Source organism: Gymnogyps californianus, chromosome 8, assembly GCF_018139145.2.
Source record: "Gymnogyps californianus isolate 813 chromosome 8, ASM1813914v2, whole genome shotgun sequence".
Taxonomy (NCBI): Eukaryota; Metazoa; Chordata; class Aves; order Accipitriformes; family Cathartidae; genus Gymnogyps; species Gymnogyps californianus.
In genome coordinates, this window is record NC_059478.1 from 9202243 (window position 1) to 9226296 (window position 24054).

The window sequence follows — 24054 nt, forward strand, 5'->3', positions numbered from 1 at the left end:
AAGGCAACTGGCACAGCCCAGCAAACGTGCTGAGCTTGCAAGGCTGCAGTCCCTCGGAGAGCGGGGGGCTGCACCCCAGCTGCTGGGAGATGGGGCAGTTGGGCTCTGGGCTATCCCCAAATTGGGGTGAGGCACCTCCATGCTAATAACAGAACCTCCCCCCAACTCCTCTGTGAAAAGGGCAAAAAGATAGCAGCCCGTGAAGCAGTAAAGTACCTCCATCCTCTGCGGCTGCCGTTGTTTCCTTTCCAGCTCTGCGAGGCACAAGGGGGGCTGGTGGGCATGTCAATCCCAGGCAGCGGGGAGGGCAGCGCCCCAGACCCCAGGTCTGGCGCCCCTGCTTGGGTGCACCTGGGGGTCTGTAATCAGCCCAAGCCTAGGCAAACGTCGTTCGAGCATCTCATCCTCTGAAATTTTAGGTTGTACTTTTTTCATTCAGTTTCCATTACAAACTAGTAAGAAGCTAGCCCAAGCTCTCCAGGGAGGCAGGGTTTCTAGCAGACTTCTAGCTTTTGGTTACTGCACTCACACGCTGAAATGCAGACGCCAGCTTGCTGCGTAATCCCAGAACAGCAGGAGACAGTATTGCAATGCAGGTCCAAAGTCCAGCCAGGACCCAGAGCCAGGCACACCTCTGACACTGCTTGGGGGGGGGGGGCGGAAGGGGGCCCAGGGCTGAGCTTAAATGTAGCCCCAGGCTGAGAGGGCAGGTGGGTCACGGTAATTAAGGCTGTTAGTGCCCTTGAGGTGTGGACACCCAGGTTGGGAGCAAGGTCTCCTATTCCTAGCTCCCATCTGTGGGTGATGAGGCACTCAGATGCACATTTTTGTAGTCACCCAGGCAGCCGAGGTCGGGGACAGGCACGTCGCAGATGTTCAAGGTGAACCCTGAGCCTGCACCCCGAGCAGGATGCCCAGGGGATGCCCTGGCTGGGGTGGAGCAGGAGGTGCAGGCAGACTGGAGCCGCACACCCTCTGTGGGCGCCTGTGCCGGAGCGGGTGTAATTGCACAGGCACCGGTGTGGGGTGGCACAGACCCATGTGGGTGTGAGCAAGTCCTGCTACACAAACTGCAAAAGTGTTGGCGCTGAGGCCCCCACGGCCGCCCTGCGTGTTTGAGGGCTTTCCCCTTGTGCTAGCTCTAGTCTGGCCGTGCAGACCCAGGCGACGAGCCATGCCCCAGGTGACCCTGCTGAGGATGGGCTGTCACATCCCAGCTGGAAGGCAGGAGGGAAACGTCTGGGATGGCTGTAGTTACCCTCTCTGCTCCAAGCACTGCTAAGCCGTGTTAGGAGTGACTCCAATTGCAGCTGCTGGCTGCAGCTTGTCCTCCCCCTGAGCAGCCATGGGGAGCCACACAGTTGGGGCTTTGGCTATGGGACCCCTCGGAGCCAGGCTGGTCCCCATGTTTGCCATGATTTGCCTCTCAGCAGGCAGCCTCTCTCGCTGGGGTCGCACGTACACTGTGCCTGGGTGCCTGGCTGAGGCCGGGAGAAACTTGTGCCGCAGATGTCACGACCATAGGGAGGCACTGGCTCCGTGATTGCGAGTTAGTGGAGCAATCAAAGTGATCTTAGCCGAGCAAACAGAAACACTGCGGCGCTGTGCAGCACCCAAGCTTTAGGTGAGCAAGGGGCTGTGTCCCGGCGGGGCAGCGATGGGCCAGAGCCATGCAGGGGGAGGTGGGGACCAGTCCCTGCTCAGGTCCCACATCCCACATCGTGGGCGGCTCCGGGCTCTGGTGTGTGTTTTGCTGCTCTGAAGGGGGATGGAAAAAGGGTCCAAATTTTCCACATAATGAAATTCTGGGTGAGAATTCTTTTTGGCCTCATCAAAGTGTCACTGTCAGATAAAACCGGAACATTTTCTATGATTAAAAGACCTATTTTTTTTTTTTTTAAGCTTACATTAAAATGAATGTGTTCTGGAACAAAAGTTGCTGTTACCCACCACCCGATAACCACTGTTGAAGCTGTGGGTATTTTGACATTAGGCACAGCCTTTAAATCAACAACAAGACTTCTCGTAAGCACTTTTATTTTTATGAAAGTGACATTTTTCATTGGAAAAAACCTCGCTTGAATGACGCATTTCTATCTGGCTCTTCTAAATACTGACCTGGAGCCTGATACATCATTAAGAAGAAACCCTGTGGGCTTCCTGAAGTCCCCCAAACAGCAGCTTGGCCCTTCCAATTTGATTACCTGATCTCACCCCAGAAAAAACGCATTTTCCTCCCCCCGTGTGAGCTTAGAGAGGAGAAAACAAAATCCAGAAGCCGCCGGGGCCGGGGCCCCCAGCTGCAGCGGGACGGACGGCATTGGTTACGGGGCTGGCGGGGGTCCAGCTCCCTGCACTATATAGGAGGGAGAGGCGGGAGCCGGGCTGCAGACGGAGCTACTGGTGCCTGCTTTAGCCATCGCTCACATCCTTCTCGCGGCCGAGGAAAACTACAGCCTGCCGAGATGTGCAAAGGATTAGCAGCGTTGCCCCACACGTGCCTGGAGAGGTGAGAGCGGCCAGCCCGCGCGGGGATGCCGGGGGGCCTGCCTCCACGCAGGGCTCTGCCGGGGGCGGCTGGGGGCAGAGAGGCTCTTCCTGCAGCACATCCCCATGATGGACATCTCTTACGGGGACTGGGATCGCCCAGCTCTGAACTGGGAGGGAAGGGAAGCTTGCTGGCGGGGGCTCAGTGGGATGCTGCGAGTGGCTGGGACCTTCGGGGACTCGAGCGCTGATCTGGTCCCAGACTCTCCCCTCCAGCTTGGGAACCTCTGTGCTGGGCAAGTCTGGGCTGCCCCAAACCAGCCCCTCAACCTCAGCTGCTCCCCTGTGCGGGCCTGGAGCAGGAGCGCGTTGTCCTCAGATCTTAATATTTGCAAAACATGGGGGGGAGGAAAAAAGCAGGAAAGCCCTTCTGAGGCAAACACAGCCCTGGCTCCAAAGTGCCTCAAAATCCTCTTTAACTGCCTGCGTCTCCCTCGCACGCGGATTAGTTGGCCCTGGCCCCTCTCACGAGGCTCGGCTCTGTGCGGAGCGCCTGCTCTGTCCCGCTGGTGGCACTCATCCTCATCTTCATCCCCCTCCACCCCGGTACTTGCCTCAAAACCTGCCCTGGGTGGTGGTGGTGCTTCGCAGGCTGCTCTCACCCCTTGGGAACCCAGGCAGTTTCCAGCCCCCAGCCATTTCCATGCTGATCAAAACCTGCCCTCTCCTCCGCTCCTGCGGAGCTGGAGGGGCTCTGGAGGGGCTCTGGAGGGGCTCTGGAGGGGCTCTGGAGGGGCTCTGGAGGGGCTCTGGAGGGGCTCTGGAGAGAAGCAGAGGTGCAAGGGAGGCCACTGCACAAGGCTGGGGTCTCCCTGCGGCAGCAGAGCACTCTGTCCTTCACCTAAGGAGGAAACTTGGTAAAAGACTTTAAATATTTTACATGTGAATTACCCAGTGAGGATTTCCTTGCAGCTGCAAATGCCTTATTACTGGTTTTTAGATGAGGGTGAGGGTGGCATTCACTATCCTGGGGGGAGCTCAAGAGAAGTCCTCCTTTGTCAGCTGAAGCTGTGCCACTGGAGGCTGATGCTGCGTGGCCAAAAGCAAGGCAAATTGCCATCACAGGCACGAACAGGAGCGCGGGCCTATGACAATTTCTTTGTTTGAAATGTGCCTTTTGGCCATTCTCGTGGCCCCGTGCTCACCTTGTCTGCTCTCCTGCAGCCTCCTGCACCGCGGGTGGCTGATCCACATGTTTCTGCTCTGCTGTCACCTTTGTTGTCACTCTTCTGCTACTTTCTAATACTCAGTTAGGTTTTTTTCCACTGCTGCTATGCTGATGCTTTCATTGACCTCTGTTACGCCCTCAAATCCTCACTCTTGAAGGCAGCTTCACTTACACTTTTATGCATGGAGTTAGGACTGGGTTTGTCCCATGTGCATTGTTTTGTATTGCTCTGTGAGGCATTTCAACAGCTGCTTCATTGCCTGTCTCATGAGACCCTCCTGCAGTTCCTCTCAACTGGTCCCCAAGCGCTGTACCCAGGTAGCTCAATATCTGCTGCTCGGCCACTGACCCCCTTCTCCCCACGCACATGGTATGTTTAACAGCACGGTCCAAGCCCGTGTTCCCCTAGGACCGTCCCCACCGAGGAAAACACACCACGTCCCCTACGCATGGTGTGCTACCTTTCCCACACTGTTGCCCACGCTGTCAACCATGAGATGACCTTCCCCCCTGCAGCTGCCTGGGGTCTGGAGAGCCCATCCAAGGTCCCCCGCAGACCCAAGGGGCTAGTACCCCCTGAGTCTCCCCAAAGCATGTGCTTGCTGGCCTCTTCAGAGGGGGCTGATGATAGGTTTGAAGGAATCTCTTTCTACTGCCAGAGCTGCCTTGACTCCTCTCCAATAGACCATATTTGTCCATGTGTCCACCATGGCTCTCTGATACAGCTGCTGCTGACATGCCTGTACAGCACCACACTTGCAGCTTTATGGCTCCTTGAATCCCCCTCTGGAGCCTTTTTCCCCTCAAGCGGCATTCCCTCCGGCACCTCCCTGCCCTCAGGAACAGCAGCAGCTTTAGCTTTCAGCTATAGCTTTAACTTCTTTGAGCTTCTTTTCTTTTGTTTTGTTTTTAAAGCTGGAGTCTCTCCTGACCCTCCCCAGCAGCCTTCTTGCTCTTGATGTGTTTGACAGAGCCCATATTTTCTTCTAATGCTTCTTGGAAGCTGTTTCTCAGACTTTTTCTTGGCTTGTTCCCATGTGTTCTCACACTTAACCTTCCACAGTTTACAGTCCTCTTGCTTTTTCTCACTCAGACTTAGCTGGGGGTTTTTTGAAGGATGCCTTTTCATTTATAACTGCCTTTTTTACCCTGCTGTTTAGCCTTTGCTGAAGTCTTGCTTAAAAGCTTATAATACATCTGCTGGAGGATGCCAGGATGATGTCTTTAAATAGTCCTTCCCTCTCGCCAGCCTGCAAGCACTCAGCCCTCTGGCTGTCCTTTCTCACTTCCTTTCAACAAGCTTCCTCATCTCTGCCGTCTCCCCATATTTCACAAAGGTCCCACAGCCAAGGACTTGCTCGGAGGAGGAGGTTCTTGCTGCTGTCCCTACACCAGGACCTGCGGAGCCTCAGCAGGGTGGGCAGCCACTGATGGTCCATCAACAGCACCACGGGATGGAGCCATCCAGGGAGCCCCACTGGGAGCAGCAGGCAGTGGGGCTGCAATATAGGTCCAACACCAATCCAGGAGACCAGGCTGGGGAGAAGCCCACCGACAGCACAGCCCAAGGGAAGGTGGCCCCAGGGCTGAGCTTAAACGGAGACCCCGGCTGTGGGCAGGGTGTGGGGCTCAGCTGGGGCTGCTCAGGGCCATTAAGGCCCATTAGTGGCCTTTGAGGCTGATAGATGTTGGCCGTAAGTCACTGTCAGAAGGTGGGAATCGGAGAGCAAGATTTTGAACCAGGTCTAAGTGTTATCCAGGAGAGCGCTTGCTGCTGTGTGAAGCCACCGTCAATTGCATCCAAATCTCGTGCGTGCGTTGGCCTCATCCGCACCAGGGGAGGGGGGTCCCCAGGTCCTGCTCAGACAGCGACAGAGTCCTGGTCCTGTCTTCCCACCTCCTTCGGCCATCATGTGTTAGATTTGGCTTTCGGTGCCCCTGCTCCCAGCACAGCCTGTGTTCTCCCCCTGCCTGCTCGGGACCCCCTGGCATCCACCATCCTCGCTTCAGAGGTGGGCAAGCCCCTTCCCCCTTGCTCTTCACCCCTGCTCCTGCCGACGAAACCCCTGCCATCAGGCACATGGTCCGATCGCCTGGAGGGGACCGTCCCTGGTGCGCAGCACCCGGCAGCAGGTTGGCCACGGCAGTGTCCCCAGCTCTGCCCTCCCGAGCGTTGGGCAGTGGCAGGGAGAGCAACCAGGTGGCAGCTGGCATTTCTGCTCAGCCCCTCTTTGAGGGATGCTCCCTGAGCCCACATGTCCCCTTCCCTGCGGGGAGCTGTGGCCACAAGCACAGACGTCTGGGAAAGCAGAGCCGAGGGAGAGGCCGTCCTGTCCCATCGGCTTTCCAGGGGCACCCTCTGCACCCACCCATTGCTTCGGTGCTAATGGGGCTGCAGCTCCTGCCCCCTTCACCTGCTCCTCCTCGCTGCAGCTGTGCCATCCACGTGGGTCGGGGCCGTGCCACGGGGGTCCCGGCACAGCAGTGCCAGCCTGCGGGGTGCCAAGGGGCACCTGAGGCTCGCAGGAGAGCCAGCCCCAGGCTCTGGGCTTCAGGAGCCAGCTCCAGCTCAGAGCATTTATCCACATTTTATTTATTTATTAGAGGGAGCAGGACAAACAGTGCACGGCAGCATCCCTGTCCCAGAGACACCTCGGTGCGGGAGCGTGGGGACCTCATCACCCTTCACCTAAGGTCCTGGTCTTTCCAGGCAAGATTCAAGTTTTCTCAGAAGCGCGAGCAACGGAAGCTGTCCCTGTAGCTGCTGACATTTTCCATGAAAACAGTTGTATTTCTGGGTCTGCTCTGCCCCATGCTGTACGCCCGCTGCAGGCGGTCCATGTGGACCCAGGCTGGGCTGCTCACTCTGGCTGGCCCTGCTGCCCGCTCCTGCGCCGACCAGCACTGGCCTTGCTGGCCCCTGCCCGCTCCCGTGCAAGGGTGGCTGTCGGAGGCAGGTTTCTGCAGCAGAAGCGGGGGGCCGGGGGGCAGCCGGCAGGGGAGCAGAGAATGCACCGGGTCTCAGAAAGTCACCCACAGGGGCTGGCGGGTGGAAAAACCAAAACACAGAGGGAGTTTTGCAGGGAGGGGAAAAAATTGAAGGAATGGAAATGAAATAGCAGACATAGCAAGGGAGCAATCATCCACAGAGGGCTTGTGAAAATAAACAGCAGAAAGGAGAAGCGCAGTGAGTCCTGAAGCCGGGGAGCTGCAGCCCAGCTTCAACAGCTACGCCATGGCGAAGGCATCGAGCCCAGCCAGCCCGTGGGGAAGCAATGTGGCCCCTTGTTCTCATTCACCTCCTGTGCCAGGAAGATGACCTGGAAGTCATCAAATGTTGCTGTGCTGGGGAAAAGTCCTGCCCTGCAAAGATGGGGTTTGGGGGGTCCATTTTCACCCCTTTATTTCTTCAGTCTTATGCAGCACACCTGAGTTTTCTCTGCAAAAGCTCAGCTTGCTCTTGCTACCACCACCGAGCTGCAGCAGAGGGGAGCCTCCTCGGTGGCTTTAAATGCTCAGGACCACGTTACAAATTGTATTGCACAAAAGGGAACATTTAGGGAGACAGCTGGACCTGCTGTCAAGCACCAGGACCCCTCTTGTCTCTGCATCCTCCAAATGGAGGTCTGGAGTGTGGCCTCGGGGCAGCAGTGACTGGCACTCAGCCTTTGGCAGTCAGAGTACTTCAGCTCCTGAAACCCTTCTTCCCCCTCTGCCCAGGGAAAGCAGCGCCCAGGAAAGCAGCACCCAAGAGGTACCTGTTTGCAGGACCCTTCCCATTGCAGACATAAGGCTCATATATTACTTATATATACACCATATATATATTAGGGCACCCTGCTCCGAATGCTGTCAGCAATGTGGGGCTGGCGGGCACAATGTGGGATGGGGCTCGGTGTGGGGCAGGCACCGCCGTGCAGCCCAGCCCAGCACCCTGCACAGCCTCCTCTCCGAAGGCAGCTCCTTCATCTCCTCGCTAGCATTTCCTCCGGGCTCGTCACTATAGAAACTGAGTGCTGCACACACGTCCCCTAATTCATCCTCAGAGCAGCCCGCCAGCTCCGCTGATACAATTATCCCGGCCAGAGATGGGGACAAAGCAAAGAGATCAAGATCAAGAGCTGCCATTAATTCTGAGTGCCCGGTTTGAAATGCCTCAGCCAGGCGCCTTTACAGCATTAGGGTCCATTTGTTCATCTGTAATTAATTACACAGCTTTGTACCTCACCAGTGGCCGTGCCGGGGTCTGTGCGGGCGCAGGGCAGGGACCATGCCCACTGCCCTGTCCCTCTGCCTGACCTGCCTCTGCTCGTCCCCTCCTGCAGGGCCAAGGAGATCAAGATCAAGCTAGGCACGCTGCTCCAGAAGCCCGACTCGGCCATTGACTTCATCGTCCCCTACCCAGAGAAGCCAGAGAAGCCGCCCAAGGCCCAGAAGTGAGTACTGCACTGGGGCGGGCTGTGCTGGTGCCCGTGCCCGGCTGGAGGGGTGGATGCGAGCCCTTTTGGGATGTGGAGGAGCTGAAGCCCCTGCTGCGGGTGGGCACAGCGGGCTTTACGTGGCAGGCAGCTCGTAGCACGCTCCTCGTGACCCACCGACTAGGTGCGGGCTCGGAGAGTTACGTCAGGGCAGCATGAGACGTGTCAGGCAATACAGCTTTATGGAAACCAGATTTCTCATGGAAACTCAATTTACTTTTGATGAGATTTCACATTATTTGATGAAGGTTTTGCCAGAGGCATACGGCACTTGGACGTCTCTGAGTCACCCGCCTCAGCCCAGAGGTGCCAGCCTTGCACGGCCTGCTGGCTTCGGGGCGGCAGTGTGTCCCCGAGCTGGGTGCACGGCCCCACAGCGCGATGCCTGGCTCTGGGCAGCTCCGCGATGATGGCACCTTCTCACCTTATTGCCTTCGTCCTGAGCCTCTGCTCTCCGGCACCGAGCTGGTTTAATGACAAAGCAAAGCAGAGGAGAAGCTAGAGAAGCTGGTGGGCTGTGCTGCAGGATTAACAGTTCAAAGGAGGCAAAATAAACCTTGAAAAGAAATGCTAGCTTAAATCTAAAAGTGGGGTGGCTTCCTGGACATAGGGTGATGGCCTCACGTGGGGTACCTCCAGCCTAGCCCCGGGCAGCTGAGCCAGGTGCCTGAGCTGCTGCCCTGGCCACTCTTCTGCCACCATCGGAGGTGTGTGACTGTCCTGGTGACACGTGCCCTGCCCCAGGGAGTTGCTCCCTGCCCTTGAGCTGCACCCAGACACACACAGCGCTGGAGGACCCAGGTCTGACAGCAGCCACACTATCTAACTTGCTGGAGATAGGAGAGGCTGACTGGCCCAGCCAGCCTTGCTCGTGGCATCAGGAACAAGGGCTCATCTTGGAGGGCTCGAGTGGCCATGTCACGACGAAAACCAGGAGAGGCACATGCCCACTCCACAGGGCCAGGTTTCTGTTTCCACTTTAAAATCACAACTTTTTGTTTTACACCCGTCCCTTTCCCCATGTTCCCCTTCAGCCCAGGCAATGTTACTCTAAACCAGTAACCCTCCAACAAGGGATTGCTAAAAACCCAACCCAACCCCAAAAAACAACCCCAGTGTGCAGACGAACGCCCCGCTCACCCTGACGAGAGCCCGCAGAGAGCTGCGGTCACTTTGATGGCTGCAGTGCGCGGGCACGCTTGCCAGCGCGGTGCCTGCCCACTGCAGCGCTGGCCCACGAGAGCTGCCCGGGCCAGGCAGGGCAGGCAGAGCCCCAACGGACGGCGTGTTTCGCACTCAGTCGCTGCCGTGCCCCGGATGCCTCTGCAAAGGAGACACATTTGTCCCCATTAGCCGTCCCCGCAGAAAGCCCGAGAACATCTTCGCTCCCCGCTGGCTGGAGCTGTTGTTTTCTCCTGCACTGCATCATTGTGCAGCCTCGGTATCACTCACCCGTCAGCATCTTGCTCGCAGTTAATATCATCCCTGGGACATTCAGATAATGGAAAAGTGAATTTGGTAGTTTCCAGGAAATCTGGATTGTGTTGGGTCGCTGCAGCGATACTCCCCCTCACTGGGGTGGGGAGACACCTGGCAGGAACACAGGGGCAGGGAGAGCTTTTGATCCTTGACAGCAAGTGCAAATGCAATTCGAGGTCCAGAAAGTGAACGATCAGAGCCCACATCATGGTCTTTACTGCTGGGTGCTGGCGGTTTGATGACAGGTGAGGGCTGGATATCCAACCTGAGCAAGCCTTGCATTTCTGCCGTTCTCCTCTTCCCGCTGGAGCCACCCGGGCAGGACGGCTGGGTAGGAGCACCTGCACTTTCTCCAGACCCACTGCAGAAGCATCAAGGCCCCCAGGACCGGCACGTTGTCCTGCCCACTGCTCCCTGCCCGGCCCCAGGGATGCTCTGCTCACCCAGAAGGTTTCAGCCCCGACACGTGGCCCCTGCAGCAGCGAAACAAGCCTGAATGCAGCGCTGCCCGTGGGGAGCAGCGATGGTCTGCAGCGAGCCCAGTGCTCAGCAGCATGGGGAATCTTTCTTTCCCCTCCGACACCGGGCATCGGCCCTGGCGGGCAACTGGGCGGGAGCCCTGTGCGCCAGGGCAGCTCGGTCAAACTCCTTGGGGCTTTAAAAAAAACCACAAAACCAGAAACTAAAAACCCCACAAAGCTCTTTAGTCACATTACAAGCATTGCATTTAAAAAAAAAAAAAAAAAAAAAAAGGAAAAACCACACACATGAAAAACACTGAAGGATTTCACTGAGGAGGGATGGAGGGAGCCAAGGCCAGCGTCCTGTCCCGCCGCAGGGCGTGGGAATGGGGTGGGCGGGCTGTGGGAGTGGAGGGGTGCTGACCCCAGCCCCGGCAGCGCAGGGCTGGAATGATCCGTCCCCCTCCGCTCCCCCCCCCAGCGGGGAGCATCCTTCCCCACCCCAGTGGGAAAACGTAGGGATGCTTCCCAGCTGCCTGCAGAGCCCCCGCTCTGCCCTCCCATGCACGGGCGCTGGGGCAAGGAGGGGACCCGCGGCTGCAGAGGGGACTCGCTTTGCGGTTCAGCCACGTCTCTGCTCAAACATGGGGGAATTTGCCCACCCAGCCCCATCCGCACCTTCCCTGGCACTTGGCTCTCCCCAGGAGCAGGGTACTCGTGCTGCGATGCAGCGGCATCCCCATTGCTCGACCGTCACCCCCGCTCTGCAACAGTGTCCCCAGCTCATTACTCCGTTCCTCCCCATTTTTAAAGGAATTATGTAAAAAGCTGGAGCCCAGACTGGGGCTGTGGGGCGAGCATGGACCACCTGGGCTTTCTTTACTCCCTTCAGGCCATCACTGGAGGAGGCTCTGCAGTGGCGCGATTCCCTGGAGAAGCTCCTGCAAAACCCCTGTAAGTTCACATCCCCCTGTGGTCACGTCCCCCCACCCCACGTCCCCCCTGGTGCTCAGTGAGGGCTCAGCCCCCCTGGGACCACTGATGCTCAGCGAGGGCTCGGCCCCACCGCAGACGGGCTCGCCAGCTTCCGCAGCTTCCTGCGCTCCGAGTTCAGCGAAGAGAACATCGAGTTTTGGGTGGCCTGTGAGGACTACAAGAAAACCAAGTCCCCCGTGAAGATGGCAGAGAAGGCCAAGAAGATCTACGAGGAGTTCATCCAGACCGAGGCACCCAAAGAGGTCAGTGGCCACGGGGCAGGAGATGGTACTGGGAGGGATCAGGCTGCTGCCCTGGTGGCCTCCATCCCAAAGGAGAGCGATGGCTGCAGGGCACCTCATACCACGGCTGAGGGGCTCGGATGGCTGTACCCTGGGCAAGGGGTAGCCCCATCCCCACGTGCTGCACTCCCACCCTTCACAGCCCTGGTGCCCCTGTTTGCATGCTCAGTCTCTGCTGGGCTGCCTCCTGCCACGGGCACCTCCAGCACATGCCTGTCTCCCTCTCCCCGCAGAGGGCTTACATTAATCATAAGGGATGACAATTTACAGTAATCCTCCTCCCCGAGTTAGCTTTGCTGCGGGATAGACCTCATCCTTACAGATTTGCCACCAGTAATTCCCCCAGATAAGGGAACCTGCTTCAGCCCCTCCCCATAACCTTTGTGTGGTTGTTGGTGGGACAGAACAGGCAACGGGAGATGCCATCATTCACCCCTCACAAAGGCAGGGTTCCCATCCCTCTTACACTCCCATCACAGGTGAACATCGACCACTTCACCAAGGCTGTGACCATGAAGAACCTGGTGGAGCCATCACCAAGCAGCTTTGACATGGCCCAGAAGAGGATCTTTGCCCTGATGGAGAAAGACTCCCTGCCTAGATTTGTGCGGTCGGAGTTTTATCAGGAGTTAATCAAGTAGCAATGCGGCAGGGCTGTGCGAGGCATTCCCCACGGGCGGTCCCACTGCTTCTGTCTAAACACCTGCCCCTTCTCCTGCAGCCGCTTCGCTTTCTTGATACCACCCTAGAAGAGCACCCAGGGGTGTTGCTAAACATCTGCCCCTGTGCTTTGGACTGTCAGATGTCCTGATGTTTCCTCTCTTACAGTCTCTTTCCTCTCCCACAAAAGACCAATTAGCAGAAACCCCTGGTGATCCTCCCTGGGTCTGGGACCCAGAAGGGCGGTGGAGCAGCCCCAGCCCCGCAGTGACCGGGAGCCACTCGGGCAGCCGGCGCGTCCCTGGCGCTGTGGGGCTTGGCTTTAGTTGGAGGCTCTGAGGTGCCGGCTCTGCCTTCTTAGGACTTCTTAGGACATAACAAGTTTTCTCCCAGTTTTCTCCCAGTTTTGCCCACATCGCTTTGGTTTGGCCCAGGCTTGCTCCCTCCTCCCAGCTTCCCAGGGTGTTGCTGAGGCTGCACAGGGTACCCTGTGGGTGCTCCCCTCCCTGGCTAAGTCCAGCACACCTGCAGCCCTGGGGTGCAGTGTGGGGCATGTCCATCGCGTGATTGGCATCACCTTGTCTTCAATCAGCAGGCACAGTGACGGCCGTATGGCAGGGACGGCAGTACGGCAGAGCCGGGAGCCGCACGGCCATGTGCCGCAGGGTGCACCCGGCTGGCACGAGGGGTGGGCAGAGCGAGCCTGCAGCACCAGTTCCCCAGCGACTCCACTGGGGAGCCAGCTGTGAGACAGCCTGTTTGCTTCACACTAAAGACAGTAAAGAGGATAAACCAAGATCTGTTTGTTCAAAACACCGGGAACTGTTTAGCAACCCAGACCTCCCACTCGCTCCAACCACTTGCATGATGTACTGAGCTCACAGTCTGCAGCCTGTGCCCGTGTCCCCGGTGCCTACGCGCAGCCCTCAGCAGCGCTGGTGGCTGGTGGTGTGCTTGGATTGCAGGTTCGGGTGTTGCTGCAGTGGTTTCTTGCTCCAGTTGCTTCTCTCTGCCGTAGGCACGCCAAAGCGATACTTCTGCACAAACTCAATGGAGGGGCATTGATTAGAGGAGGGAGGAAAATCATGTTGGGGGAAAAAAGCTGCAATTGCAACTGTCCAGATCCAATTAAAAAAACTAAACCAAACCCAAAAAACCAAGCCCAAACACAAAACCATCATTGGAAATATGAAAAATAAACCCCTGGCTTCTTGAACAGACGGCAAACTCTGCTGAGTTTGTGTAGCCTGCATCTCTCTCTCCTGTCTCCTCCTGTCTGCCCAGGACATGTGTTTCCATAAGGCTGTCTCTTAAAAAGACCAGCTCTTTTCAAATGATTCAAAGCCAGCCCACTGTTTGCTACAAGAGGAAATCACATCTGAGGATGGGGCAAGGGCATGCGTGAAAGGCGGCTGGGGTCTCATTTCAGCCTCGAGGCGAACGCGATGAACCCCTGCTCTGTGGGGCCTGGACCTTTCGCCCCTGCGGTGGTTTCCTGGTGCAGCATCCGCAGCGCCGTGACTTGCAACGAGCTGCTTCAGCCGGCAACCTGACAGATGCGGGCAAGACAACAAGCGACCATGCTCCCAGCAGGCATCCTGGACCAGCCAACCCCCCCCCAGGCGGCTCAACTTCAACTGCAAGTCCTAAGACTCCATCTGAAATGCAATAACATAAACAACGGGTTTGCCAGCCTCTTCAAGACTTTCAAAATCTGATCAAAACCCCACCAGCCCCAAATATTTACGCATTGTCACTATGGTGATGAAGAAAAATACATCCCGAGCTGCAGGAAGTGGGCTGCTTTTCCAGGCAGGAATGGGGAGGCAGGGGAAGGATGGAGGCCATCACAAACGTGACTTTTTTTTTCCTCTGGAGCAAATGGCCTGAGAAAGTTGGTGCTGGAGCGGCAGGGGGTGATGCTCGCTGGGCATTCCCCTGGGGTGAGGCGGGGGGGCGGCTTGGGCGGCCCCAAAGAGCCCGAGGGAGCCCACGAGTGGCAGGAGGGTCCCGTCAAAAGGGCGCAGGATCCCCTGGCAGCGCCCGCTGCCCAGAGCTGGTGGGCAACAAGGGGGAGGCAGGGGCAGGGCTGGGCACAGGAGGGGGGGCTTGGCCAGCCCTTCTGCTGCAGGGTGCTCCCACCGCCTCTGCCCCAGCCCGCTCCCTGCACCCTCCTAACGTCTCCATGAGCTGGTGTCAAGACAAGCAGGTTCAGCATGTTCAAGCTCCCTATTCATGGCGTGACTCAGAAATGCAAAACCAAACAGGCTTCCCTGAAGAAAGACCCAGATCTTTCATTTTCACTTAATCCTGTGGCAGCTATTTCCAGATACTCTCACACGTTTCACAGTTAAATGCTGACGCTGGGATGCTGCTGGAGGCTGGCTTGCTGCGCGCCATCAAAACCTGAGACGTCACTAGCTGCAACAGCGCTGCAACAGTGCGGGGCAGGGAGAAGGTGTCTGGGTATGTACGTGCTGAAAAGAAAGGTGGAGGCTGGATTCAGGAGAGGTGAAACAGCTCTATTGGAAATCCCTCCCCAGCTTGATTTCTGCTAAAATATCAGAAGCCTACTTTAGGGGGTGATTGAACAGGTGCCAGTGAGCTACTGGGTGGCCATAAAATGCGGCCCCTGAAGCGTTTTGGAGCTCTTGAGAAGTTGTGTTTGTGTAGAAGGGTCATTTGGCTAATTACTCAGGCAGGCTCACCCCAGCAATGCCTGTACCCACCCCATGGCCGAGCTTTCCGCAGGCCCAGAGGTATTTACTGTCGGGCTGATACCAACCATTATGTTTCTGGTAGGAAATACTTCATGTATTTTATCACTCTTGCTCTCGTGAAATTTGGCATATGTACGAGCACTATACACACGACATTGTACATCTATATACCTATAGACATATACAAGTATACACACACATATATACATACTCCTAACATGGGCATCTGGATCCCCAGTGAGCCAGAGATCCAAAAAGCAGAGTGTCTGGATATTGTGCTTGGGGTCTGTCGCAGAGATGAGCGTGCGTGGGTTTAGCGCGGTCCCAGACCCTGTTGAGGGAAACCTTGGCCATCCACCCGAGAGAACGTGAAGCTGCATATTCCAAAACATCCTCTGAAATCACCCTGTGCCCATGGCTGCTGGGTGCCCGCAGCCCTGGTGCACCCTGGCACCCGAGCTGGCGCAGGAGGCAGGTCTCGTGCTCTCCGAGGGACCCCAACCCCTGCCGTGGGGCAAGGCAACCCCACGCTGCAGCCGGGGTCCCCGGGCACCAGGCGCTGCCTCCATGCCTCTCCAGCGCCCACTCCTCACCACGGGCACATGTGGAGGAGGGCTCCCTGCAGCTGCATCCCTCGGATTAACACCAGGGGATTGTTTGCTGTGTGTTTTCTGGTTAATTCAGTGACCTGGACCCTCACACCTCACCACCCACCTCTCCCCACACACGCTGAGGCAGGGCTCTGCCAGTACTGCCCGGTCCCAGCCCTGGGGACTGCCAAAGACTGCGAGGCAGCGATGGGAGCTGCCTGCTGCCCACGGGGGGCTGAGGGTGTCTCAGGGCTTGCCCAGGCTCCCCCCAGTCCTTGGTCACTCCCTGGAGGGTGCCGAGTGCTGTGGCCAAGGGCTGGAGCAAGGTCAGGAGAGGGGATCGGCTCCTCGAGCAGCAGGTTTTCAGTCTGACGTTCTCCGTGTGATTTCCACTAGTGATCTTCACGCGGGGAAGACGCTGCACACTGGTGTGCACTGAGGAACTGGTTGTGTTAACCCATATTCTTGTACCACTCAGTAATCCACACATAAACATGTATTTCTGCTACTATTTCGATGGACTATTCATTTTGTCTCTTTGCACTGAAGGTGCAACTTACCCTCTACAGAGCGGTCCCAAAACTTGTGCCCAAAAGCCCTGGCAAGACCAAAGGCCTCTGAGAGCTTCTGCTGCAACAGACGTGGTGGTTTCTCAGGAAACTGAAAAGGGAATAAAAATACCACGCCAGGAGGCTCATCCAGAGGAAACTCCCCAGTGCCAGCGCGGCACGGGCACCCCCGGCCCCGCTGCCTGGGTGCTGCCTCAGGCTTTGGCTCTCAGAGTCGGCTCACACTCCGGTAGCATCCGTGGTGCCTGCCAGGGCAGAGGCTGAGCAAGAGCCAGCCCTGCTCACCCCCAGCCATGCCGCCTTTGGGCGGCAGCTCTGCGCTCGGGGGGTTTGGGCCCAGGGACAGGTTGAGCTGTGAGCTAAAATGTGTTCCCCTCTGGAGCTCTGGGTGGGAACACATTTGCAGCGAGGAGGTGCTCCTTTACATTCCCCCCTCCAAGGCTGTCAAGGGGGCCTTGTGCTCACCCCAGCCCCTCGGCAAGGATGGGTGGTCCCTGTGCTGAGCTCACCATCAGGCACAGCATGGACCCCCAAAAGCCCAGCATCCCCCAGGCTCACGGTGCCAAGGGCATCTGCAGAATACAATGGCTGTTTCATCTTTCCGTAATTTAAAACAACCTCTGAGTGAAGCCATTTGTAAAATGGCTTTTTAGAGCAACCTTGGCCAATGAATTGGATCTCCATGCATTTTCTTTGGTTCACACAATGGCATTTTAGAAGGGACTAAAGCAAACGTTTTTATTTAGAATGTATTCATCATTATTTAAATATCAATACAGGTTTTGCAATAGTTATCAAGAGTTCCCAGTACCAGGGGAAAATAAAACATAGCCACATGCTTGGCTACGTTCAGAGCTTTAGCAAGCCTCTCCATCTCTTAGCTGAACATGCAGGGTGGTATGTGTCAGTACAATCGAATAAATACAAAATAAAGCAAATGTTAAAAGAGGTGTTTCTCTGTGGGCCTGGAAGTGCCTACTGGAGAACCACAGCCGCCTCCTGCCACGTCAAAACCCCCGTGTGAGAACTGTTGCCTGGACTGGGATGCAGAGTGAGGAATACATGGTTGTCAGAGCAGCAACATCCAACTAAGGAGAGACCACGGGCTGGGGGAAAGTGTGATACCTGGTACTGCAGCCCAAGACAGCAAGCCCTGCATCTATTTCTTGTGCCTCCAACTGCAGGTCAGTGTCAGTCCCAAAGCCCCCAGTGAAGGCCATGTCTAACCGCAGTGATTAAAAAGTAAGCTGCCTTCTGGCAAAGCCCCGGAGCAGTAATGAGACTGACACATTCCTCCTACCATGTTCAGGAAAAAAGTGAGTCATGCTACTACTGAAATATGAACTCACATAACTAACATTAAAAAAAAAAAAAAAAAAAGAAAAAAGACATTTTCAAGTACTCCCAAGCAGGCCCTTCCCTCCCCAGCTGTTGTGGTTGTGGTCCTATTCCGTCACAAACTGCTCCATACAAGCCAGGGCAGGCAAACCTGAATCCAAATGGCATTCCCAGAGTCAGTAATATACACCTGTCAGTCTGGGAGAGAAGGAACATGTTTCTGTTCTGCTTAGCTACAGTATTTAACCTGGGAGCATGAAGGACACAATTAATAATATATGAAATAATGAACCTCCCCCAAAATAATAGCTCTGTACAGCCCTAGGAAAGATCCTTGGCCAGCATAAAATAGATGGTACAGAGGGAGAAGCGGCCAGAGAGGAAAGCTTCCCTGCTATTGTGGCTGTAGTGATCGAGGGAGGCTGTTTGTCTGAGAAGTTTTGGTCTCCCTTCAAGAAAGACTAGGAGCTCTTCCTATGTCTCACTACTGTGATGCAGCACAGCCCGAGTTCTGAGCAAATACTACTGAAAGCCTAGACATTTGGGGGCTATATGAACAGCTAAGGACCAGAGCAAGTCCTTTCCATCCGAGCTTTTGCCCATTAGAAAGGGGAGATCACAGTCCCCAACGCTTCCCTTGGCTTCCTCTTTCCCCTGCTCCTTGCTAGGTGTCACGCTGCAGCACGGCAAGCCTGGTCCCTTGGTGGGGAGTGCTGGGTCCGAGCGTGTGCTCCCCCGCCGCCCTCCTGGGCTTGCAGGGCTCGCCAGAAACACAGCGGACACGCAATGATTGCACCCAGCTTTCCTGTCGGACACAGACTCCAGGGCTCCACACCGATGGAGTCAGAGGACGGTTTGCTACACAAACTGAGCCTGGCTTGGGTTACAAATGCTGGCTGTTGCATGACATGGGATACAACTGGGACATTAGACAGCTATTGGAGACAGCTCTGTTGCTTCATGCCAATGAATGCTTTTGCTGCCACATATTCTTGCGAGAGCCCAGCCCGCTCCTGCCTTGCTGCAGGTTCAGGCGCACTGAGAGATGATGTTAGAGTTGCAGTCTAAGGTGTGAGTGTGGCTTCTTTTGCAGTTTTCAGGCCCGCAGCCAGCACCAGGTGGGCTGACCAAGTCCAGGTAGTAGGGGGACTTGAGGAAACGGCGGTAAGAATCCTTTTCCATGAGGGTGAATATTTTTCTCTGAGCCTCATCAAAGCAGGACAGTGTAGGCTCCAGCATATTGTGGCTCGTCTTCTCCCGTGTGCATGAATCCAGGTTCACCTGTGGGCGAAAGGGACAGTGTAAGTAGAATCTGTCCCAGAAGCGGCTAGCATAGATAAGGGAAAATCCAAGTGTCTCTCCACCAAGTGTGCTTCAGCTGTCCTTGGTGGGCAGTTGTCTGAAATGGCTGTTGGACACCCCGTAGCCTTGGCAGAATCTGTGCAGCTGGATACCAATGCATCTCTGCTGCCAGACGAACTGTCAGGGGAGACTGACACATATCCCTCTGGGATGCAGCCAGCCAGGAAACTCGAACAACTGCACGGGAGCAGCTGGAACACTGGGAATCATAGTCCTCTCGGGCTTCTCCCATTTGAGTGTGCACATGGGGTGGCCATGTGGTTGTAACTAAACCCACTTTCTATCCAAGTTTAATACGAAAGCAATAAAAACGACACCATTTCCTTGCTAACTAGCAGAGAAGCAGCACCCTTCAACTCTTGTGAAACTACCGGTCTCTACTTCCCTGTGCTGCTGGCCTGGTTCAGAATTTCGGGTGATGCCTTTGCCCAAGAAATGTTCTGTGTACATACCTCTTTTGTTGCCTGCACTGAGATGAACTCATCATAGATCTTTCTGGCCTTGGGACTGAGCTTGGCTGGTGACTTGGTTTTCTTGTAGTCCTCACAACTGACCCAGAACTCGATGTTTTCCTCACTGTACTCAGATTTGAGAAAAGCACGGAAAGCAGCCAGTCCTCCTACAGATTGTTTAGAGGAAAACCAGATCAGGTAAGAGTGTTGGTTCCTGGAGAGTCGTACCCATGAACCCCACCAAACAGCAATTCTGGGTTCTCCTTCCCAGAGCTGAATGAGCAGCTCCCCTGGGGCTAGCAGTGGGGATGGCTGCCTGCCTCCATGGCAGTCGCTCGTACATGCCGAGGGAGGCTGGAATTCAGACAGGCCCCACGGGGATGTCACACGTGGGTCCTCAGCTGCCTGCTCCCCCACTGTGACCTTCAGTGTCTCAGGCAGGAGAACACAAGCAACTCGCGTGGTCCCAGGAGGCCCCGAGGAGACAGCCAACACACGCCGCAGAGTCTCAGGCCATGGGAACAGCACGAAGGAAGCCTCAAGGACATCAGTGTTGCCTGGAACCAACGGGAAGACAAAGTCTCCCATGGGCTCGGCTGCAAACAGTGTCTCCACTTTTTGGTTCTTGTTTAACCCACTGTTAACTGTGTGCTGCAGTCTTGCCCTCCCCTTGCACAGGAGCTAAACTAGTTGCCTTCACAAAAGGGACAGCTTAGCAGTAGGTGAAAGCCCCACTCATGACACCTTGGGATTGTCCCTTGGATCTGACCAAGAGGACCCTTCACCACCCCTCCCAGAGGCCTGTGTGGCCAAAGGAGCTACTCTGTGCTGCTAAGAGACGTAAGATAACGTCCCATGCCCCCTCCAGGGACTGCTCCCAGCACACACACTCTGCAGGCAGCAGAAGGGCCCTCTTTACTTACTGTCATGATGGATCAAGTTTTCCAAAGAGTCTGCCCACTTTCTGACTTCCTCTTGGCTAACCCTAAAAGGAGACAAAGGGAGAAACATAGGGAACATTTAAGGGGAGTACAGAAAGGACAAATTTGGTTTTTTGCTCAGCACCATTAGAAAATCTTTTTCCCTGATTCTTGTAAGAGCATACATGAGAGACTAAGAAGGAAATCTCTGCTTGCTTTACAGGGACCCCTGGGGATCCCAGATCTAATCTACAGAAATTCTGGTTTGCAATCCCCGTCACCAGCCATTGGCTGCAAAGGAATTTTCCTGGAAAAATTGTTGGGGACTTTGTGTTTATTTTGTGACTGGCTGCATCTCTTGCTGGGACACGGACCTGGGATCACCCTTACAGGTCGTATCAGTGAACTCCAAAGGGCTGATTTCTTCAACCTGTCAGGGGAACTGTAGCTATATGGAAGAGAGAGGAACATGGGAACTAGAAACACATGAGGAATGTGGGAACACATCCTGCATCCATTCTCCCTACCATACCAGAACATCCTAGGGCTCATCTATTCCAGGAGCATACCTTGGCCTTTGGAGTCCTCCTTGGAAGGACACCATCTACCTGCACCTCAGTGAGAGCAGTGAACCCTGACAGGCTCCTCTCTCTGTTTTCTGTGCCAATACCTCTGTGCAGCTGTGTGGACCATTGCACAAATCCCAACTCAAAGAGACAGTGATGCAGATTCTGCAAAGTGTCAAGTCGCGCTGGGTCTTGTGATGGCGTTATTCCCCTGCGCAGGAGACTGCACAAGTCTTTCCATGTGCACATGCACACTGAATCACAGAAGTGTTGGCAGCAAGGGACCTCTAGTTCAACCTTCTTCACGGAAAGGGACTGTCAATACCTGGGGACTATTGCCACACTAGATTCAAACACAGGTGTTCACAAGGTACTGGGAAGCAGCAGCAGAAACGCTAATGAAGTTCAGTGCAGTGAAGGAGTAAACAAAATGTTGCAGCCAGCCTGGGCTTAACTACGTGGCAGCATCTGCTCTTACCTCTGGCTTGAAGATATTTTCTCCTTCTTGCCCTGGGAAGAGCTGTAGTCACAGGAGTCTGACTTCTGCAGCAAGAAGCCCAGACGATGCTTCATGTCTTTGGCACTGAAAGAAACAATTCAAGAACGAGATGAAGATAATGCATTACAACTCCCTCTGCAGGCTCCTCACCCGCAATAAGCTCCTTCAGCATTACTCAGTGACACAAATGCAGGTCCCTGCTAGTGACTCCAGTGCTGACTTTCCACTCCTCACATAATGCACATTTCTGTTGCTAGACAAATACAACAAGTCAAAGAAGTCATTTTTCACCTTCAACAGCGCCATCTTCTTGCTGAGAAGGTCATCAGCCTGGAGGCAGGGCTGGCAAAGGGGGAGAAGCTGCTCTTTTCCTACTGTTTGTTTACAGTTAAAATACTGTGATAGAAAGGCATCACTGTGCTGTAAATGTGCCACTTCTCCTTGAGCTGATTTGCCCAGCTACCAATGTCTGGTTCTTACACCCTCACTAATGCTTTCCTGCAGCCCTTGCCATCTCCCCACCTCATCACCCAGCTACAGGAACAGCGGGGCCGTGCCAGGCCACCCCACCAGGCAGCTGCCCATGACACCGAGGGAAGGGAGGAAGCGAAGGGCTCAGAGCAGGACTGTGGGGTGAGATCAGGGGATGAGCCAGGATTTTCACCACAACCAGCCCACGCTGACTGCAAGCTACTCCCTTGCTCCACAGCAAGCTCCTGAGAGGATGCATACTTAATTTTGTTCTGCTTTCCAGCGTGCTCAGGACAATCATTGCCTGACAGCAGCATCTAGATAAGCAGCTGGTATTGGCCTCAGCATCTCTCTGGATTTTCTTCCAGTTTAAGAACAAGGGGGTGGGTAAATCAGTCCTGCTTGCTCAGGGGTGCAAGCCCTGGCCTGCCGCAGGGTGCAATAGTGTAAGCAGGAAATTCTTCTCCTGCTCCTCAGATCAGAGCCTGGAAAAAAGCAAGAGGTTGTGCCGCAGGGCTGAGCTCCGGTAGCTGCTCAGCCTCCCAGCACTGCTCTTTGCTCCAGCCATAGCACCCTGTCAGAGGTCCCAGCCATATCTTTTCTCACTGCTTGCTTGTGCTCATAAAGGCTTCCTTAACAACTCCAGCAGGAGGGTGAGAGCGAAAGAAACTCCTAGCTTCTTTAGAGCAGGGTGCGTGTGACCAGGGCCAACATCCAGGCCCTGCCCAGGCAGACACTGGGTACTCTGCGCTGCCAGACTCGGGCTGCCTCACGCTGTCATGCTGCTTGCCCCCAGAAGAAGGAGACCGCTCAGGTCTCCAGGAAGGCAGCAGCAGGAGGAAAGAAGACACTGCTGCTTGCAGCGAGTCCCACAGCTTTCTGGGAGAGAGGGATTTTCTCGGGAATCCTGTACAGAGGTGGTAAAAAGATGTGAACTTTTTTTCCTTTGCATTTTTTCAAATGTTCTTTTTTTTTTCCCTGACAGATGTCCCTGCAAATTGGGGGGAGGGTGTCAATATTTTCTCCTCACATTTTCAGCACTTGTTTTCAAATCCACCATAAGCGGCGAGCTTTTTCTCCCAGATGGGAGCAGGCTGAGTCTCAGTTTGTATTTTCCCAACCCTCTCCCATTGCACAGCCACTGGGAAGCAGCCTCAGGAGCACTCCTGAAGGCATGAGCCGCCAGAAAGGTAGCACTGCGCCATCAGAGACCCGTGCAAGTTTGCATGGGCTGGATGAGCAGGGAGTTTTGTGGGGCCGGTGCCATTCTGGGGACCTGGGCCACCCTGCTGGGGGCTCCAGGCCCCATAGCACCCGAAAGGGAGTACCACCCCTCCAGGAAGGGGTGTTACTCCAGCCCCCCCCCATGCTGGGCTGTGGGGCAGGCCGTGCCACCGAGGGCATGCTTGGGGGTGCACAGGCTCCGCTCTGCCAGCGCAGGGATGCCTGGCCGGTACCGCACACCGGGGTGCAGCCAGATCCTGCACCCACGGCAGGGGTACAGCTCAGCCCATCCTGATCGGCACCACACGACGGGGCTATGGCCAGCCCCACACCAGCCCCATAGCGCTGTGCACCAGGGCTACAGCCTGACCCGGCCCCTCACCATCAGTACACACCCAGGGGACACAGGCTGACACCACATCGGCTGGTGCCGCATCCAGATCCGGGGTGCCCTGGGCTGGCCTGCATCCCTGCCCTGCCCTGCCCTGCCCGCGGGCGGCCGGGTCTCTGGTCCTGCCAGGCTGGGTTTCTGCATCTGGGATGCGTTTTGGGGAATGACCCTCAATTTTTTTGATATCCCATCTGCCTTGCTTCCCCCTCAAAAAATCAAGAAAAGAAAATTCAGCACAGAAAGGATTCAAAGGAGAAAAGGGGTGCAAAGCTTGAGGCAGAAGCAGATGACAGGAATATCAAAATATAGCAATGCTAAGAGCTGCTTGTTTTGCTGATGGGAAGGATGGGTTGAGAGTTCCCACAGTTCAGTACAAAACCTTTATGCAATTCTGCTTCTGACTAACAGTAAAAAAATAAAAAGCCTGTAAGCAATCATTTGCATCTAATCTCACAAAAGAATCAGAGCCGAATCTGCCACTTCTGCTTCAGACACGAAGTGCAATACATCAGCGCATCTCCAGACAAACAAGACCATTAACAGATGCTCAGAAATAAACAGTACCTTTTTAAGCAAGTGGCTGGCAGTGCAGCGAGTCCCTTGCACATCTTGCTCCCGAGGTCGGCTCTGTATTCCAGGCAAAAGAAGTCCGCAGGAGGCGGCAGAGGCTGCGTGCGGGTCCTCCGCCGTCTGCGGAATTCGGTCTCGTCTCTGAGCCCGCTGCGCTGCCTCGGCTCTGTTTTATAGCCTAGCCCAGACAGCCCAGCAGCACTGGGTGACCCAGTCAGGAGTCAGCACAGCGGCAGCACCCGTCCCCTTTTTGCCCACCCAAGAGGAAGAGGGTGACGTATAAGCCAAGACAAAGGAGTGAGTAGGATTGAA

The 24054-nt window shown here is 55.5% G+C and overlaps 2 protein-coding genes across 4 annotated transcripts; one reads left to right on the forward strand and one right to left on the reverse strand.

The window, feature by feature from the left end:
• The first annotated feature begins 2442 nt into the window (after positions 1 to 2442).
• On the forward strand, positions 2443 to 14144 carry RGS5 (regulator of G protein signaling 5). Of its 2 annotated transcripts, none has more exons than XM_050901397.1 (5): positions 2443 to 2509; positions 8041 to 8151; positions 11026 to 11087; positions 11205 to 11386; positions 11890 to 14144. In XM_050901397.1, the coding sequence occupies exons 1-5, from the start codon at positions 2466 to 2468 to the stop codon at positions 12049 to 12051; spliced, it is 561 nt and encodes a 186-aa protein (XP_050757354.1). In that variant the 5' UTR covers positions 2443 to 2465; the 3' UTR covers positions 12052 to 14144. The 2 variants fall into 2 exon arrangements, with proteins under 2 accessions (XP_050757354.1, XP_050757352.1); XM_050901395.1 differs by having other exon boundaries at positions 11205 to 11371.
• A 3198-nt stretch (positions 14145 to 17342) lies between these two features.
• On the reverse strand, positions 17343 to 23840 carry RGS4 (regulator of G protein signaling 4). 2 transcript variants are annotated; one of them, XM_050901393.1, is made up of 5 exons: positions 23737 to 23840; positions 21066 to 21170; positions 20025 to 20086; positions 19102 to 19268; positions 17343 to 18568 (listed from the first exon to the last, which is right to left on the reverse strand). In XM_050901393.1, the coding sequence occupies exons 1-5, from the start codon at positions 23778 to 23780 to the stop codon at positions 18317 to 18319; spliced, it is 630 nt and encodes a 209-aa protein (XP_050757350.1). In that variant the 5' UTR covers positions 23781 to 23840; the 3' UTR covers positions 17343 to 18316. The 2 variants fall into 2 exon arrangements, with proteins under 2 accessions (XP_050757350.1, XP_050757351.1); XM_050901394.1 differs by lacking the exon at positions 19102 to 19268 and having other exon boundaries at positions 18428 to 18568.
• Between the last annotated feature and the right edge of the window lie 214 nt (positions 23841 to 24054).

Coding starts and splice junctions, on each gene's coding strand:
- RGS5 (XM_050901397.1), top strand. CDS start 2,466: ATGTGCAAAGGATTAGCAGCGTTGCCCCACACGTGCCTGGAGAG. Junction 11,088..11,204: donor GAAGCTCCTGCAAAACCCCT/GTAAGTTCACAT, acceptor GCCCCACCGCAG/ACGGGCTCGCCAGCTTCCGC. Junction 11,387..11,889: donor AAGAGGTCAGTGGCCACGGG/GCAGGAGATGGT, acceptor CTCCCATCACAG/GTGAACATCGACCACTTCAC.
- RGS4 (XM_050901393.1), bottom strand. CDS start 23,780: ATGTGCAAGGGACTCGCTGCACTGCCAGCCACTTGCTTAAAAAG. Junction 20,087..21,065: donor AAAATATCTTCAAGCCAGAG/GTAAGAGCAGAT, acceptor GTCTCCTTTTAG/GGTTAGCCAAGAGGAAGTCA. Junction 19,269..20,024: donor AAACTTGATCCATCATGACA/GTAAGTAAAGAG, acceptor AACAATCTGTAG/GAGGACTGGCTGCTTTCCGT.